At 39.8% G+C, this 14412-nt stretch overlaps 1 protein-coding gene across 1 annotated transcript in view; it reads right to left on the bottom strand.

Moving 5' to 3' along the window:
* URI1 (URI1, prefoldin like chaperone) overlaps positions 1-14412 on the bottom strand; it is a 40680-nt gene that overhangs the window by 1876 nt on the left and 24392 nt on the right. Inside the window, exons 5-10 of the mRNA XM_006016620.2 lie at positions 13375-13466; positions 13089-13149; positions 9683-9863; positions 7497-7761; positions 4964-5106; positions 1976-2234 (exon numbers count right to left, since the gene is read on the bottom strand). Coding sequence (XP_006016682.1) covers positions 1976-2234; positions 4964-5106; positions 7497-7761; positions 9683-9863; positions 13089-13149; positions 13375-13466 — 1001 coding nt within the window. The remainder of the gene's footprint in view (positions 1-1975; positions 2235-4963; positions 5107-7496; positions 7762-9682; positions 9864-13088; positions 13150-13374; positions 13467-14412) is intronic.

Here is a 14412-nt window from a genome sequence, read left to right as displayed (position 1 = left end):
TTCCTGCTGCCTTGTTCAAACAATGCTAGTGCATTTTTATAAAGAGGTAAATGAAACAGAGTCTCTGAGGTTTTTACTACAATTAGAAAAAAAAAAAAAAAAAAAAAAAAATCAGTGCATGGCAAATGCTAAAGGATACAAATATATATTTCAAATATCCATGAAAACAACTGCAGTATTAAGAAAAGGCAAATGCCCCCTTTGATGCTGACAGAAGTGTTTTGTTCATTGTGCTGTAGTTGCTTAGGAAATCTGCTATAGAGCAGGGGGGGATCAGTCTGAAGCTCGGGTGCCACAAGTGGCACCAGCAGCCTCTGTATGTGGCAAGCAGCAGATCAGGGAGGGAACAGGTGACACAGGGCTGATAGGGCAGGAAGCAGAAAGCAAAGCAGCACAGGGAAAGAAGCAGAGCAGCAGGGAGCACAGGGCTGGGAACAGAAAAAGCAGCTTGGGGAGGGAAAGGGGATTTGGTGAGGTTGCAGGGCTGTAATTTGTCACACACCTGCCAAAAGACTGGTCTTCTTTGCTATAGAGACAAGTCATGAGATGTTCAGGGAAGAGGCCCACCAGGGAAACAACCTGCTATTGTTTTGTTTTATAATGGCCAAGAGTACTAGGTGCTTTAAAGGCAAAGATAAAAGATACAGTCACTGCCCCCAAAATGTTATAATCTTGAATGCTAATACTGCAATAGAATCCAAACCGACAGATCTGTATGTCCCCACTAAATCAGTGTGAAGTCAGTGTGACTCCAAGTAGGTAAGGTGAGGGCAGTGATCCTCAAACAGGGTGCCGGTGCACCCAGGGTCCTACAAGTTCTTTGGAAGGGTACCCTGAGGTCTGAGGAGATAAGCTCAGAAATGCAGGTTCAAGCTCAGTCCCTGCCTGGCTGTTCTCACTACAAGGGGGTAAGCAGTGTAATAAGTTAGTTTTTTTTAATAAGGTGTTACTCAATTCACAGAAAATTATGGAGGGGTGCCTGGAGTCTAAAAATGTTGAGAGCCAGTGGATTAGGTCTCATCAAACACACAACATGACAAGAAAAATAAAGGGAGTGTGAAGGTTAGAAGATGAACAGGGTTACAAGAACAGAACCAGGTGGTTGCAGAATAAACCACTCTGTCTGCTACTGAATTTACTTCAAAGCATCTCCTTTCAAGACACCAGGTTGGAAATGTCTGAAAATTCAATTTAATATAACTTCTAAAATTTTATCATAATTTTCCATTTAAAAAATGGATGCCAAATGTTGAATTCCAGGATGCCAGGACAGCAGCTACATCCAGTTCCCACTCATACTTTCAGCTAAGGACACATGAGTTTTCCCTTGCGATGTACCATCTCTTTACTTATCATAAGAGCACACAACAACTCCAAGACTTGGAAATGTTTAGTTAGCATCACCAGAGGTTTCTAGCCTGCAAAAGCATATTCTTTTAGACACAGTTGTCTCTACTGAGTCCGCTGACCACACTGGCTAATATTAATATGTAAAGTAAACCACAAAGAATCGCCATAAACCATGCACCAGAACACTAAGAGGCTGCAGTACAAACGATATTCTCCCTTTCCTCCCTTACACACATAGCAAGGGAGGTGAGCAGAATGCGCATCTTGCACAATCCAGCACGTGATTACTCTGCTGTACAACTTACAGCTATAGGGAAATCCCAGTCAACAAGCTCAGCAGAGGGGATACTCCCCACTACTGTACAAACTGGCAAACAGCCAGCTCACATGCCCTCTGTGGAAGAACCCTAGGCTACAATGATTGTAGAGGGAGCTTCCTGGTTACCCTAAAGAGAGAGGAAACAGGGAGACATAGGGAGAAGAAAGGCTACCTGGCAATCCTTCTACGAAGGGGAAACAGGTAGAGAGAACTGGAAATGTATTTAAAAAGAAAATAACAGTAGACATGAATCAGCTTTTTCCTTTTTATCCATGCCAACAATCAATAATTAATCAAAAACTGTACCTCAAATGTCCCTGATGAAGGTGGAAGTTTTTTTGGAAGATGCTCCTGTCCCTCCTCCTCTTCCTCCTCCAATATCCCTTCACTGTTGTCACTGTGAGTAGCTTCATCATAGCTAATACTCCTCAGAACTCCTCGTCTGTCATCAAACTCAGCAGCACTGCTCTCACTGGTATCGCTACAAACACTATTCTCTCTGCTTCGAGACTTCAAAATTGATTTACGAGGGACATATTCTCCATTCACAACATCAACAAAGACTCTGCAAAAGAAAATGTTAGCTTTAATAAACTATTTCAGGATCAGATGACAAATTTACAGTGATCTCTCTTTGTCTTTGTACAAATTAATTATGATTTGCTTTTCCAACTTCTCAACTGCAGAATTACAAGACACTACCTTCAGAAGATACAATAGAGCATTTTATTTACCAACGAACAAGGAGTAATTCTGCCACCCAAATACTGCCTTTTCCTTCATTAAAGCATTAAGTTAATACATTAGGGCCAAACCTTTTTGGCAGAAATTTTGCCACAAGTTAGCCCTGTACCCTCCTGGAGCGCCACCCTAATCCCCTTTCCACACCCAATCGGCTGCTCTGCTCCCTACCCTATTTGCCACTGTGCTACTTGTCCTCTCTCCCCAATCTATTGTGTACTACTCACAGAGGCTGCCTATGCCACTTGTGACACTCAGTCCACATGTTACCTACCCCTAACCTAGTACGCTTTTTTTTTTAGCAGAAATTGCATAGCCTTTTGCAGAACTTCATGAACAGCAGCAGCTTCATCTTCAAAATGTAAAAAATTGTAAACAAGTCATAAGATTATTTTCAGTTTGTTTTTCTAAAATTACAGAAGAGTTGTAAAATGGAAGGTTTCCTAGAGTGCAGTTCTTTTAAAATATTAAATATAAGAATAGATTAAACATTCACTTGCACGTGTTAAGTAGAAAGTTTTCTCAAGCAAGGGCCATCATCTTTTGTAGAATCTAAGCTTTCAGTAAAAAAAAAAAAAAGCTTTTCGCTTATACGACCGTGAAGAAACTTTTCTAACATGAACAGAGCATCAGCCAAAACAGTGGCCTCTACCAAATTTTACAGATAGTGCCTATTAGGACTGTGTGAAGCTTTGGTTGCTGATTCGATTTGGAGATTTGGCCCAATTCAGCAGCCGAATCTCCGAATTCGAATCAAATCAGGAGACCCATTAATCTCTCTGAATCAAATTGGAAGCCTGATTCAACGATTCAGCCATAGACGCAGCTTTGTGTTTTCTACATCCCTCTAGGTACCAGGTATGGCTCGTGAATGCTGAGATGGTGGGGCAGGTGGAGCATCCCATAGGAGGGCAGGCGGATCCCCCACGCACTCGGTGGCAGACCCAAAAGTGGACCATCTCAGCATTCATGAGTCATGCCTGGTACCTCAAGGTATGTAGAAAAAACATTTAAAGCTGTCTACAGACAGATCGCAGATTCTCCAAAACAGAATCGAAACTTCAGATTCAGCTGAATCGAATTGGGACAGTGATCCGAATCAGCAAATCGAATCGCTGCCCCCCAAATCAGGCCAAATCTGAATCCGAATCAAATATGGCCCGCTTCAAACACCCATAGTGCCTATGCCTCTAATTGCTCGTCATGGCTTTCCCAATCTGCCATTAATTGACCAGTCTGTTAATATCCATTGCTGCCTACAGAAGCTCTGTAGGTAAGCTGTGAAAAATAATAAGTATCTGGTTAAGCTGCCAGCTCTGCTGGGGCTATTTTGGAGTATTCAATAAGAAAGAGTATGGACTAAGTGAATAGAAACCCTCTAACAATACTGCCCCATCAGTCCTGACGAATCTGGGAAAAAGTAGGGCTCTATGGGTTATGACACTAGCACTGAAGTTCATGGAAGTTTTCACTGAGAGCAAATGCAGGCTCAAAGTGAAAGCGTGCACTGTCACTATTCAACAACTGGGTGATGGGCTTTTTTATTTACTGATTGCTTTTGTTCATGGGTGATGCCTTTTTGGGTGCTGGATTTTGTCTGCAACTACTTCATGCTTGTTATGCAAGACTAGAAAAAATAGAGCTTCTTCACAGGGTTCAAGAAGAATTCTTATGCCCTAAGAGCTTTCATTTTTCACCTGGCCTCTGGATAGTTCAGGCCAGATTTTCAAATTTTCAGGCTAGATGCAGAGTGATTTCTAAAAGCACCTGGCCACTCAACTCTCATGGATTTGAAACTTAATAAAATATCTATCTGCATCTTGAGATGGATAGGAATAGATCCCAAATACTGTTAAAAATCTGTCTCCCTTAATTTTAGTTAAGACTTCTGTATCATCTTCTAACTATTTCTCCCTATGATCTTTTTTTCTAGTTCCATGGATGAAGAGTGGCTAGAAGCTGAATATATCTAGGATGGAATGAAGGGAAAGCAAGCATATAGTGGATCAGGGCAAGAAAGAAAGAGCTTGTGCTGAAAAGTGCTAGGGGGAGAGAGAGGAAGAAAAGAGGAAAGAGGCAATAGCAATCCAGAGTAATTTACACCAGGGAGAACAAAAAGGCTAGAGTGAAGCTAGAGGGAATGTATAATGGAAGTGACAGATAGGGTTCAGTTCTATTTTAAAAAGTAAAATAGAAAAGTGACCAAAAACATCTTAAACTAAATGCAATATGCAAAGCTCTGCTTTGTTCCTTTACAATGCAGAGTTTCGTGGGTGTGGAGTAAATTTTAAAAGCACTGATTATGTTCAATTACTGGTTTAAAAAAATATAATTCTCAAAGCAGTGGGCAACACAGTTAAGCAGCATGACAAATCAACAGTATGACCACCAGGCAGGAGACACTTTCATTTCTAAAATGTAGGTCCAGCACCAAATGTTTTGGCTTTTAGGGTGGATTTCACTGTTCATGCAAGAGGTGCATGACTCAAAGAAGACTTTCTTTTACAAGTTTGCAATGGGAAAAGCATGTTAGCCATTGCTTTAACTACATACCGGTAAATGTCTGCAGGTGTTTTGATGTTAGGTAGTTCTGGAGCTGAATGTCCATTGCCATTGCTATTCTTTCTTTTACGTTTTGCCTCCTCTTTCTTTTCACTGAATTTCAAAGTAGTATTTTTTCCTGTGTTTATTCTTACCTAAAAATTGAAGACAAATTTATCCAGACTATAAAACCAGAATTCCCCAGGGTCGATTCAAGTCAATTCATAAATCCTCTCCATCTGAGCAAGAGGGCACTACAGAAGTATAGACTGGTAGATTTAAAACAGTAATATGTAGTAATAGCATGCTGATTGTCTTGATATATTAACACTCATCAACTTTCCACAAAAAGTACGAAAAAATCCTCTTTCATGGTGCAAGAGGAAAGGATAAACAACTTGCATATGCAGAGTATACCTGAAATTACTAACTTTACTTACAGCTTAGCTTCCTTGCAAATCTGATACATTTTTAGGACTTCTAGACTTCTAGACAAGGGATGCTACCAAAACTGTTTCAAATATCTCTAAAAGGATGTATGAAAATTTTAAGGTTACCTTTTTCTGTATCATATTTATGTGTATGAACTGAAATCAGTAAGGCTCAACAGGTGGAAGCCAAAATAAACTTGAAAATGAAAAGCCAAAATAAACTTTATAGTTAAATACCCTACCTACAAGATATGCCATGGTATTTACTTTAAACAGAAAGGTCTTACAGATAAATGTCTGACTGGTACCCTTAAATTCAACAGTAATCTATGTCATGACTAGAATTAAAAGTGCATTCCAGAAGGAAACTGATTTATCCTGAAAGTGTAAGTAGCATAAATAGTTATTAGATTTCTCTGAAGGTAAGTTTTAGGTGTCCTATTAGGAGTACAATCTTTGTAAGATTCTAAAGACAGCTATACATGTAACTACTACTAATTATCCTTCAACTGAGGAAATCCAGCAGTAATGAACGATCTAGCAGGCCAGCTAGTCCTACCACTCAGGCAATGCTGTATATTTGCTAGCGTTTTGATCAGAGGTGCACCGATACATCGGTCCAATATGGGACCAGCACCAATATAAAGAAAATTTACTATACTGAAAATCGGCCATGTCGAGCCGATAATTTGGCCAATAAATGGCCCATGCATGCTCGCAGCTGCAGCACAGGACAGGCAGCAAGGAGCACAGCCAGGCAGCGTGGAGAGCTGCTTCCAGCTGGTTAGTCTGGTGTGGTGTAAGGGAGAAGGGAGGGGGAAGGGAAGGGAACGGGCGTGGGGGGGCACATCAAGGTCCCTGCAGTGAGGGAGGTGTGGGACTAGGGCAAACGCTGCCCATTTGGGGTGGGGCAGGCGCAGGACTGCGCCACGGTTTGTCTGGGAGGTGCAGGGGCAGCTCCCGCTGCTGCGCACTTCTCATGCAGGAGCCATTGATCCAGTGGCTCATCCGGCACTCCCTGCTAGTCTGGCAGCTCCCCCCAATTGTCTGGGAGGGAATGGGGGGGAGGGTCGTGTGCCCCCAGATCTGTGCAGGGCAGACTGGGGCCGGGGCTGCACCATGCTCTTCCCAGTGGCGCAGAACTGTGCTGGGAAGGAGACTACAGGGGCAGCTGCAGTCAAAAATTCACCGTAGCCCCTTCCCAGAGCAGCCCCGCCCTGCTGGGAAGAGCTTGGCACAGCCCTTGCCCCAGCCCGCACTGCCCCGTGCAGATCCAGGGGCACACGGGCCCCTCCCCCACAAGCCCTCCCAGACAAGCGGTGGAAGCCACCAGACGAGCAGGTGAGTGCCGTATGAGCTGCTAAACCAGTGGCTCCCACACAAGCAGTGCACAGCAGCGGGAGCTGCCCACCCCCGCACTCCCTGGATGAATTGCAGCACTGTCCTGTGCCCACCCCGCCCCAGGTGGACAGCGCTTGCCCCAGCCCCTCCCCATGACTCCCTCACCGCAGAGGTCTTGATCTGCACCCTCTCCTCTCCCCCACTCCTTCCACCACAGACTTACCAGCTGGAGGTAGGTCTCAACGCTGCCGGGCTAGGTATTGGAAATCAAATTGGTATCGGCTGACATGGCTCGTTAAGAATTAGCTATCAGTATTGGCTGCAAAAATCTTTATCGGTGCATCCCTAATTTTGACCACTATTTGCCAATCTCTTCCACCATTTTGCTTACAAAACTGTTCAGACATTTCTGATTTGTTTCTCCATAAGCTCTCACTTACACACACAGAATTAAACTTGAGGCAGGCTGGATGCCTCCCTGAAGAGTTCACTACTGCTGCTTTACCTGCTCTAAATAACAAAACATCTCTTCCCAAAGAACAAGGATTCAGTTTTTACTGTGGTCCCAAGTCCCTCTAGACCCAGGAATCAAAAAACTGGGTTCTGCTCGAAACTGTGACCATGTAACTCCTCCATGACCTAATTATTTTATCCAATTAATTAACTAAAGGAACAGTAGACTTTATTGTCTGTGGCCATGAGGTTAACTATTTTCAATACAGTACAGATAGATAGATAGATAGATAGAATAAATAAAAAGTAATAGTACAAACCCTTTTAAGTTCAACAGTATGAGAGAAAAATATGGTAGGTACACTGTTATCTCCAACTCCTAAATCATCTTCATCATCACTGTGATAATGACTTGAGCCATTAACTTGGCCACTGAACAATTCTGAATTTGTTACTTCTTTCTGGAAGTTGCCCTGAGTAACACAGTCTTCAACTCTATGTACCACATTCAGATCTGTCTTATCTTCCTTCTCCTCTTCAGAGGAAGCTGAATCTTCTCCATTTGCATCTACTGCATCAGGTGTTCTAAAAAATGAAAAATATATAAGAAAGAAAAGAAAAAGCAATACAGTTCATAATCTAAGCAGGAAAATATGAACTATTTCCTATATTTAGAGGCTGTGAATATTTTGGCAGGGGGAAGGAGAAGAACAGTGTCATATGTGACATGACTATTTCTATGGGCAGACTAGGGAGAGTTTGCTCATACTGATAAATACTTAGTCTTGTAATTCCAGTATCAAATGAGCCCAACTTCAAAAAGAAATGCAGAAATGCTTATCAGCGTGTCAAAGTGTGCCACATTTTGGCTTATACTGTAACTTAAACTTTAGGACAAAATAGTTCCAAGGATGAACATTCACTGCTATATTGCAAATTAAGGGTGTAAATTTTCTGGTTCAAGGGAAAAGGATTTTACTTTCTCAGTATCTGTCATCTAATGGCAAAATACAGCACTGGTGGAAGTTTGCACTGATAAAAATCACAAAAGGTCAGAAATGCAAAATATTCTAGCCATTATGCTGCCCTGCCCCATTGTGCACCTTGGGCTAGTGCCTCCTTGCATCCAACCCCTGATCAGCAAAACAGAGACAGGAAGGTGTCATGGAGCTGGTTATGTCTCTCTGATCCCTTATCAACCCCGGGTCCAGTTAAAGCAACTATGGGACTGCTTTGACTTAGGCCTTGTACAGACATTCAGTTTCTCCTGGGGAAGTCATTGCTCTCCCAGGAGAAATCACGAGTGTACAGAAGTTCAAGCTTTTTTTCCCCAAGAGTAAAAAATTGGCACTCCAGAAGAAAACATGGGCACAACCATGCTTAAACCACTTCCAGGAGAGTTTCTCCTGCGGCAGCAAATGTCTGTGCATGCTGACAACGCAGGATGATCAAGGCTGTTTGGGTTAGCCAATCGGGGCTGCCCAATGCACTGCTGTCATCTGTTGCCAGGCAAACTAAGGGAGCCTGCAGAGGTGTGTGACAGGGCACCCTCCCAGCTGCAGTGTCAGCACTGCAAGCTCTCCACTCTTCATGACATCAGTATTTGAATGCTTGTACACATCACGTTAGGAAGGTTTTCTACCATGAGAACAAACCTGGGAGAATTCTCCCAAATTATATGAATGTTTGTATGCAGGCTTTATCCCTAGCCGAGGATTTTAAATGACTTGTCCTGCCAATGAAGGTTACTTATAGACTTATTTTACTACAATACTTGACCATCCCACTATATGCCTCAGGATGTACCCTTGTAGGCAAGAAGGGGCTGAAGCAGGTGCTGCCTCTATCAATGAGTAATTTCCTTATACCAGGTGATTCCTTGCAGGCCACTGACAGCCAGATCTCAGCTCATTTATGTTACAAGTTGGCTGCATATTAAATATAGTATGTGATCCCTTATGTTCTACTTTCAACCTACCCCCATAATCAATGCTAATTCTTTTAGCTCTACATATCTAAGTATTAACACAGCTCAATCACTGTAATATTCAAGCAATTCATAAACATTAATTATATTTATACTTACAACCCACCTCTGGGGTTGGAAAATGTTATTAACCTCATTTTATAGATGAGAGCAGAGGCATTTTGAAATTAAGTGACTTGCCACAATTAGACAGAAAGTCTGTGGCAGACTTTGAATCCAGACCTTCCTTTATTACAAGCAGCTTATTTTTATTTTATTACTGTAAGATTTAAGATACTGAAAAGTATCTGGAGCTTTGAATTAGAGTTTATAGCTTCATTTCCATTATAAAAACAAACAGGAAAAACCCCAAACAAATTAACTACCATGCACTTTTAAACTTTTTACTTATTTTGGAATACTTGCTCATTTAAGCAAGACACCTGTTAGAAGCACCTATTTATTCATACTTGTAAGGATTTTAAACAGGTCCTTCAAATTCAAAGGGGAAAATTCTCCACAGTTGCAACACTAATATACCTATCTAGTTCACCCAGCATTTCTTCTTGTCTCTCAAGCTCTTCCAGTCGAGCCCACAGGTCTTCCTCAGATTCAAAACAGCCTCTGGATTTTGCATCAGTTCCATTTTCTTGAAAATTGACTTCAAAAACATCTGACACTTTGGGCTTTGAATGAGGTTTGTGAGCAGTTCTGCGTTTGCCTATGCAACAAAAATTACAAGATAAATCACCAAGACAATTATAACAAATGAAGTATTTGGACAAAATATATTCCATCTCAACTTACTTCTGGATTGTTTAGGTGATAATGTCAATGAACCAGAGCTCTTACACAGGATAATAATCTCCTGACACAAGATCAATGCCCAAGCAAAGCAGAAATATTCATTTACAAAGCAGAGGCACTGATCTTGTGGCACTTCTAGTCCTCTGATTTTATGTCTATTGTGCCAAACAGTTGACTTGGATTTCATCCAATATTGTGGCACACTATTGTAACAGTACCTTGCCATACCATTAACAACTTTCCAGTTTAGCTCCAAGTTATCTAGACAAGTAGATGGTTTTATTTTATTTTGTTTTACAAAGTATAGTACTGCTACATGAAAATTCCAGATGGTTTGCAGAAAAACAGAAAAGTTTAGCATTTTTAAACTTTGGATTGAATTTCTGAAACAATATAAATGAAACTCAAAAGTTTCAGAAGTAGCTAGAGAAAATTGCTCCTCAGTGATTCATCTGCTAATGACAGACGAGTTTATGGTCATTTAAAGTCTATTATTTATTAGAAAAGCACACCCATTCATGTCCTTACCCACATTCTAAACTTTCTAGAGTAGAGACTACCTCTACTATTCCTTTTGATAGTGCCTGGCACATTGTGGGCAATATCATCAAACAAGTAATACTAAAAAGGCATTAATGAATCAGCCCCCTATCTGTAATATTAGGATATCACTACTTCATTTCTTTTACCCTTGTCTCGTCTTTTCCCTTGTGATTATAAACTTGTGGGGCAGGGAGCATCACCTAACTGGTGTCCACATACACCATGACACAATAGGGTCTCTTAAATGTACTGAAAAACAAATGCAAATCAGTGGGAATTTTAATTATTTTATTTTTACATTTTTTCATGAAATAACCTAACTTACAGGGTTTAACAGCAACCAAGTAGAATTGCCTGTAAGTCCAGTCTTTTTATGCATCAGTTATTTGAAGCAACTTCTAAAGTTTAAGGACTTTCTAATGAAAGATATCATTGCTCATAAGTCTGCTTATATTTTCATCATTAGACATAAACATTTCAAAAGCAACTATAGATATTCAATTCATACAAAGCCTTCAAGTAGCAAGTTGGGATTTGTAGATCCTATAGATCTACACCTTTCCTAAAGGGGCAGCATTTTATGGCTGCCCTTGAAATTTATGTTTTGAGACTTAAATATAAATTGAAGTAAGCCATCAAGAAAACAGCCTCTCCCACCAATTTCATTTGCTATAAGACAAAGTTACAGCTTAATTTAGTGTTCTTTACTGTAAATAAAATTTGGAAAGATTATTTAGCAATCTAATTCAATTTTAGTTTTTTGTCCTCTTGACATATGATTTCCTTATGTTATCCTTCAGTATAAACAACTGAATTGATTGTAGCAAGGGAAGTTTAGGTTGGATATTAGGAAAAACTCTCTCACCAGGAGGTTAGTGAAGCACTGGAATAAGTTACCTACCGAAGTGGTGGAATCTCCATCCTTGGAGATTTTTAAGGCCCAGCTTAACAAAGCCTTCACTGGAATGAACTGTTTGGAGATGGTCATGCTTTTAGCAGTGGGGTGGACTAGATGACCTCCTGAGGTCCCTTCCAACCCTAATTTTCTATGATTGTTAAGAAACTAATTTCAAGACATCCTGAAGCAGAGCAGGGCTTAAAATATTTATTACCAACAGCATAAAAATTGTGCTGCAAGGCTTATATGCCATTAAAACAAGAACAATAAACTCACAGAGTAACCAAAATAAAGAAGTCTAAAGAGAAAGAGATGCATCAATAAGATAGCTTTGGCTACTTTTTTGGGTTTCCTCAAAAATAAACTATTTTCCCTATTGCTGAGAAAGATCGTCAGCTTAAGAACCTAAGAAACCCAAGCTTGCACCAGTGCAAGTCTTCTGGATACTTATATCACAATCTCATAGAATGAATGATCAATGAATGCAACAGCAATGATAATATAGTAGATTTTGTTCTTGCTTTATCGCAAAAATTAAGGTGACTCAGAGCACAGTGATAACAAAGGTCTAGGGTACAAAAGAGACTCAAATGAATTCTGAATGACCATTCCTAACACTTCAGTATTAAAAGTATGTACAAATGTTAGAACAGGGCACATCTCCCAGAATGCTAAAAACCTTATTATGCGACCACAACTGAAAAAGGCACTGGTGACCCATTCCATCCAAAGAACTGTTCTCCCTGCCTCCAGCTTCAGCTATAAGGTACTTAAAGATGCATTCCACAAAAAATTCATTATACTGGCCATCTTAAGCCATCTACAGTTTATAGCCCATTCTGATCACTTCATGATCTAGAGATGCCATATTTTCAGTGTGTTTCTCCAACTCTTATTTATTTTCAGTTTTTGACTCTCAAACTCTGTTTCAGATACTACAGGAATCAATCACTATTCACCACTCACCTCCCCAGTGTCTCTTTATAACCTGCCTTTTTACTGCTAATAATTTTTTGTAAGTCTTGCAATAAGTAACTTTTCTGCTGATATTTCACTATATTTCCAAAAACTGCTGTAAAGAATCTTTAGTTTAGACTTTCTTCCCCTTCCACAAGAATAAAAATAGCCCAGCTAAGCTCAGCTTTCACACTATCCCATATCAGCCTCAACTCACTCTCCTCAGGCTTCTTGCCGACATTCTTCCTGACTAAGAGATGGAGTGTGTAACCTATTTTTTCCAGTTTTACTACTATTCCAATGTTGGCAAGACTAAGCATCCATCTCTATAGTGCCACTGGCTTTTTCTCCAAAAAGCGTCTGTCCAGGACAATTTTTCACCTCCCCTCTTCTCTTCTGGACAGCTCCTTTCTGTATTTCCCTTTGAGAGCTGTTTCTCTGAAGATCCTACAATCTGGTTCTTGAACTACCTGTTTCTACCAAATCCAAGTCAGGAAGCATAATGGCAGAGACATATGTGGGAAGCCTCCACTGATGTTAAATTACACTGTTCTATGGATAAAAGCGGACTTAAACCCCTACTCCTTCCAGTATAGTTTTCTTATCCTCAGTAGAAACATATGTGCTTATCTTAAATCTGTAATAAAAGTGAAATAAATTAATGTGAATGTTATTCAAAATCAGCATAAAGAGCCAATATTTTACTGGCTAGTATTTGAAAGAGCAAACAAACTCAGTCACCTTTTGTTTCAGTAGCATCATTTTCAGTTTCTTCTCTTATATCAACAATATCACCTGCGGCCTATGGAGAAAAATGTAAAGTTAAAACAGCACATTTTGCAATCATGTGTTTATTAACAGTATAAGTATTTTAAAAGAATGCACTTAACAACAGAAGTAGCATTCAGTCCTAGAAGAGACTGGATGCATTACTTCTATACACTTTTAAAACTCAATTGCAATATCCATATTTTTCTAGATTTCAAAAAACACCATTCAGCTACAGCATAAAACAGTTGACACTTACATCACTCATTTTCTGCAAATCTTCTGTGAATTCAACTCTGGATTCAAAATTCTTCATGACTTTTTGGAAATCATCCAGTGCTTTCCTTACGTCTGAAACAAACACAATCACTATGCACAACATGGCACATGTAAGAGCGACATTAACATTTTAACTGTAGTAATTTCACACTGAAAATGTAATGATTTATAATCTAGCTTTAAGAAGAACCTAATTTTTCCTCATTCTGTTTTATTTTTTCCTTTTAAATGTACTGCTTTAAAATATGCTCTCTTACAATTTTTCTGTGATCTATGTATAATGCCTGTTACTTTGCCACTAATAAAATTTAGGACTACTAACATTTTTCTCAATATAGGCCACAGAACTAGGTTCCAGATGTTGCATGATGTTACCAAATTCCTACAGAGCAACTGTCTTGTTCGTTTGTGTTATCATACATAAAGCAATATTTCACAGCAGTTTGCATAGATAATTTTAGTCCAGCTGGACAACAAGTGGATGGATAGTGCATACAAAACAAATTAGTCTGTTTTTTATTGGTTATATTTCTGAGCTAGACCGTGATTTAGTGAGTGAAAAAAATGCAGTTTGCTTCTAAGAGGTACTTCTAAGAGGTACTGTTTTGTAGTTTCCAATGAATCAAATAACAGAAGTTTAAGAAAAAATCTCAGCTACATGTCATGCATGTATTCTCTCACCTCTACTTCAGATATCATGGTGCTCAGCATCTAAATTTAGTAGTTCAGTATCTAAAATTTCAATATTAATTTTAAAATGACTTATTATCATGCCTCAGACTGATGCTACAAGCAAATGCAACAAGTTCAAAATTTATTAAAGTAGAGAAGTGCATCTGATGTACACTATTATTACACTGGATCTGAACACACATTTCTTAACCATGGCAGTGGGTGAAATAAGTTTTATTTCGCCCTGCTAAACTGGAAATTGCTTGGGTCACATGCCAATAAGCAGAGAAAAATAGAGTGACAATATTACCCCCACACCAGAGATACTTTGATTTCCTACTGTTTT

Source organism: Alligator sinensis, unplaced genomic scaffold (assembly GCF_000455745.1).
Source record: "Alligator sinensis unplaced genomic scaffold, ASM45574v1 scaffold170_1, whole genome shotgun sequence".
In the NCBI taxonomy this organism is placed as follows: Eukaryota; Metazoa; Chordata; order Crocodylia; family Alligatoridae; genus Alligator; species Alligator sinensis.
The sequence above is the reverse complement of the archived record's forward strand: the minus strand, read 5'-3'. Positions and strand labels throughout refer to the sequence as shown.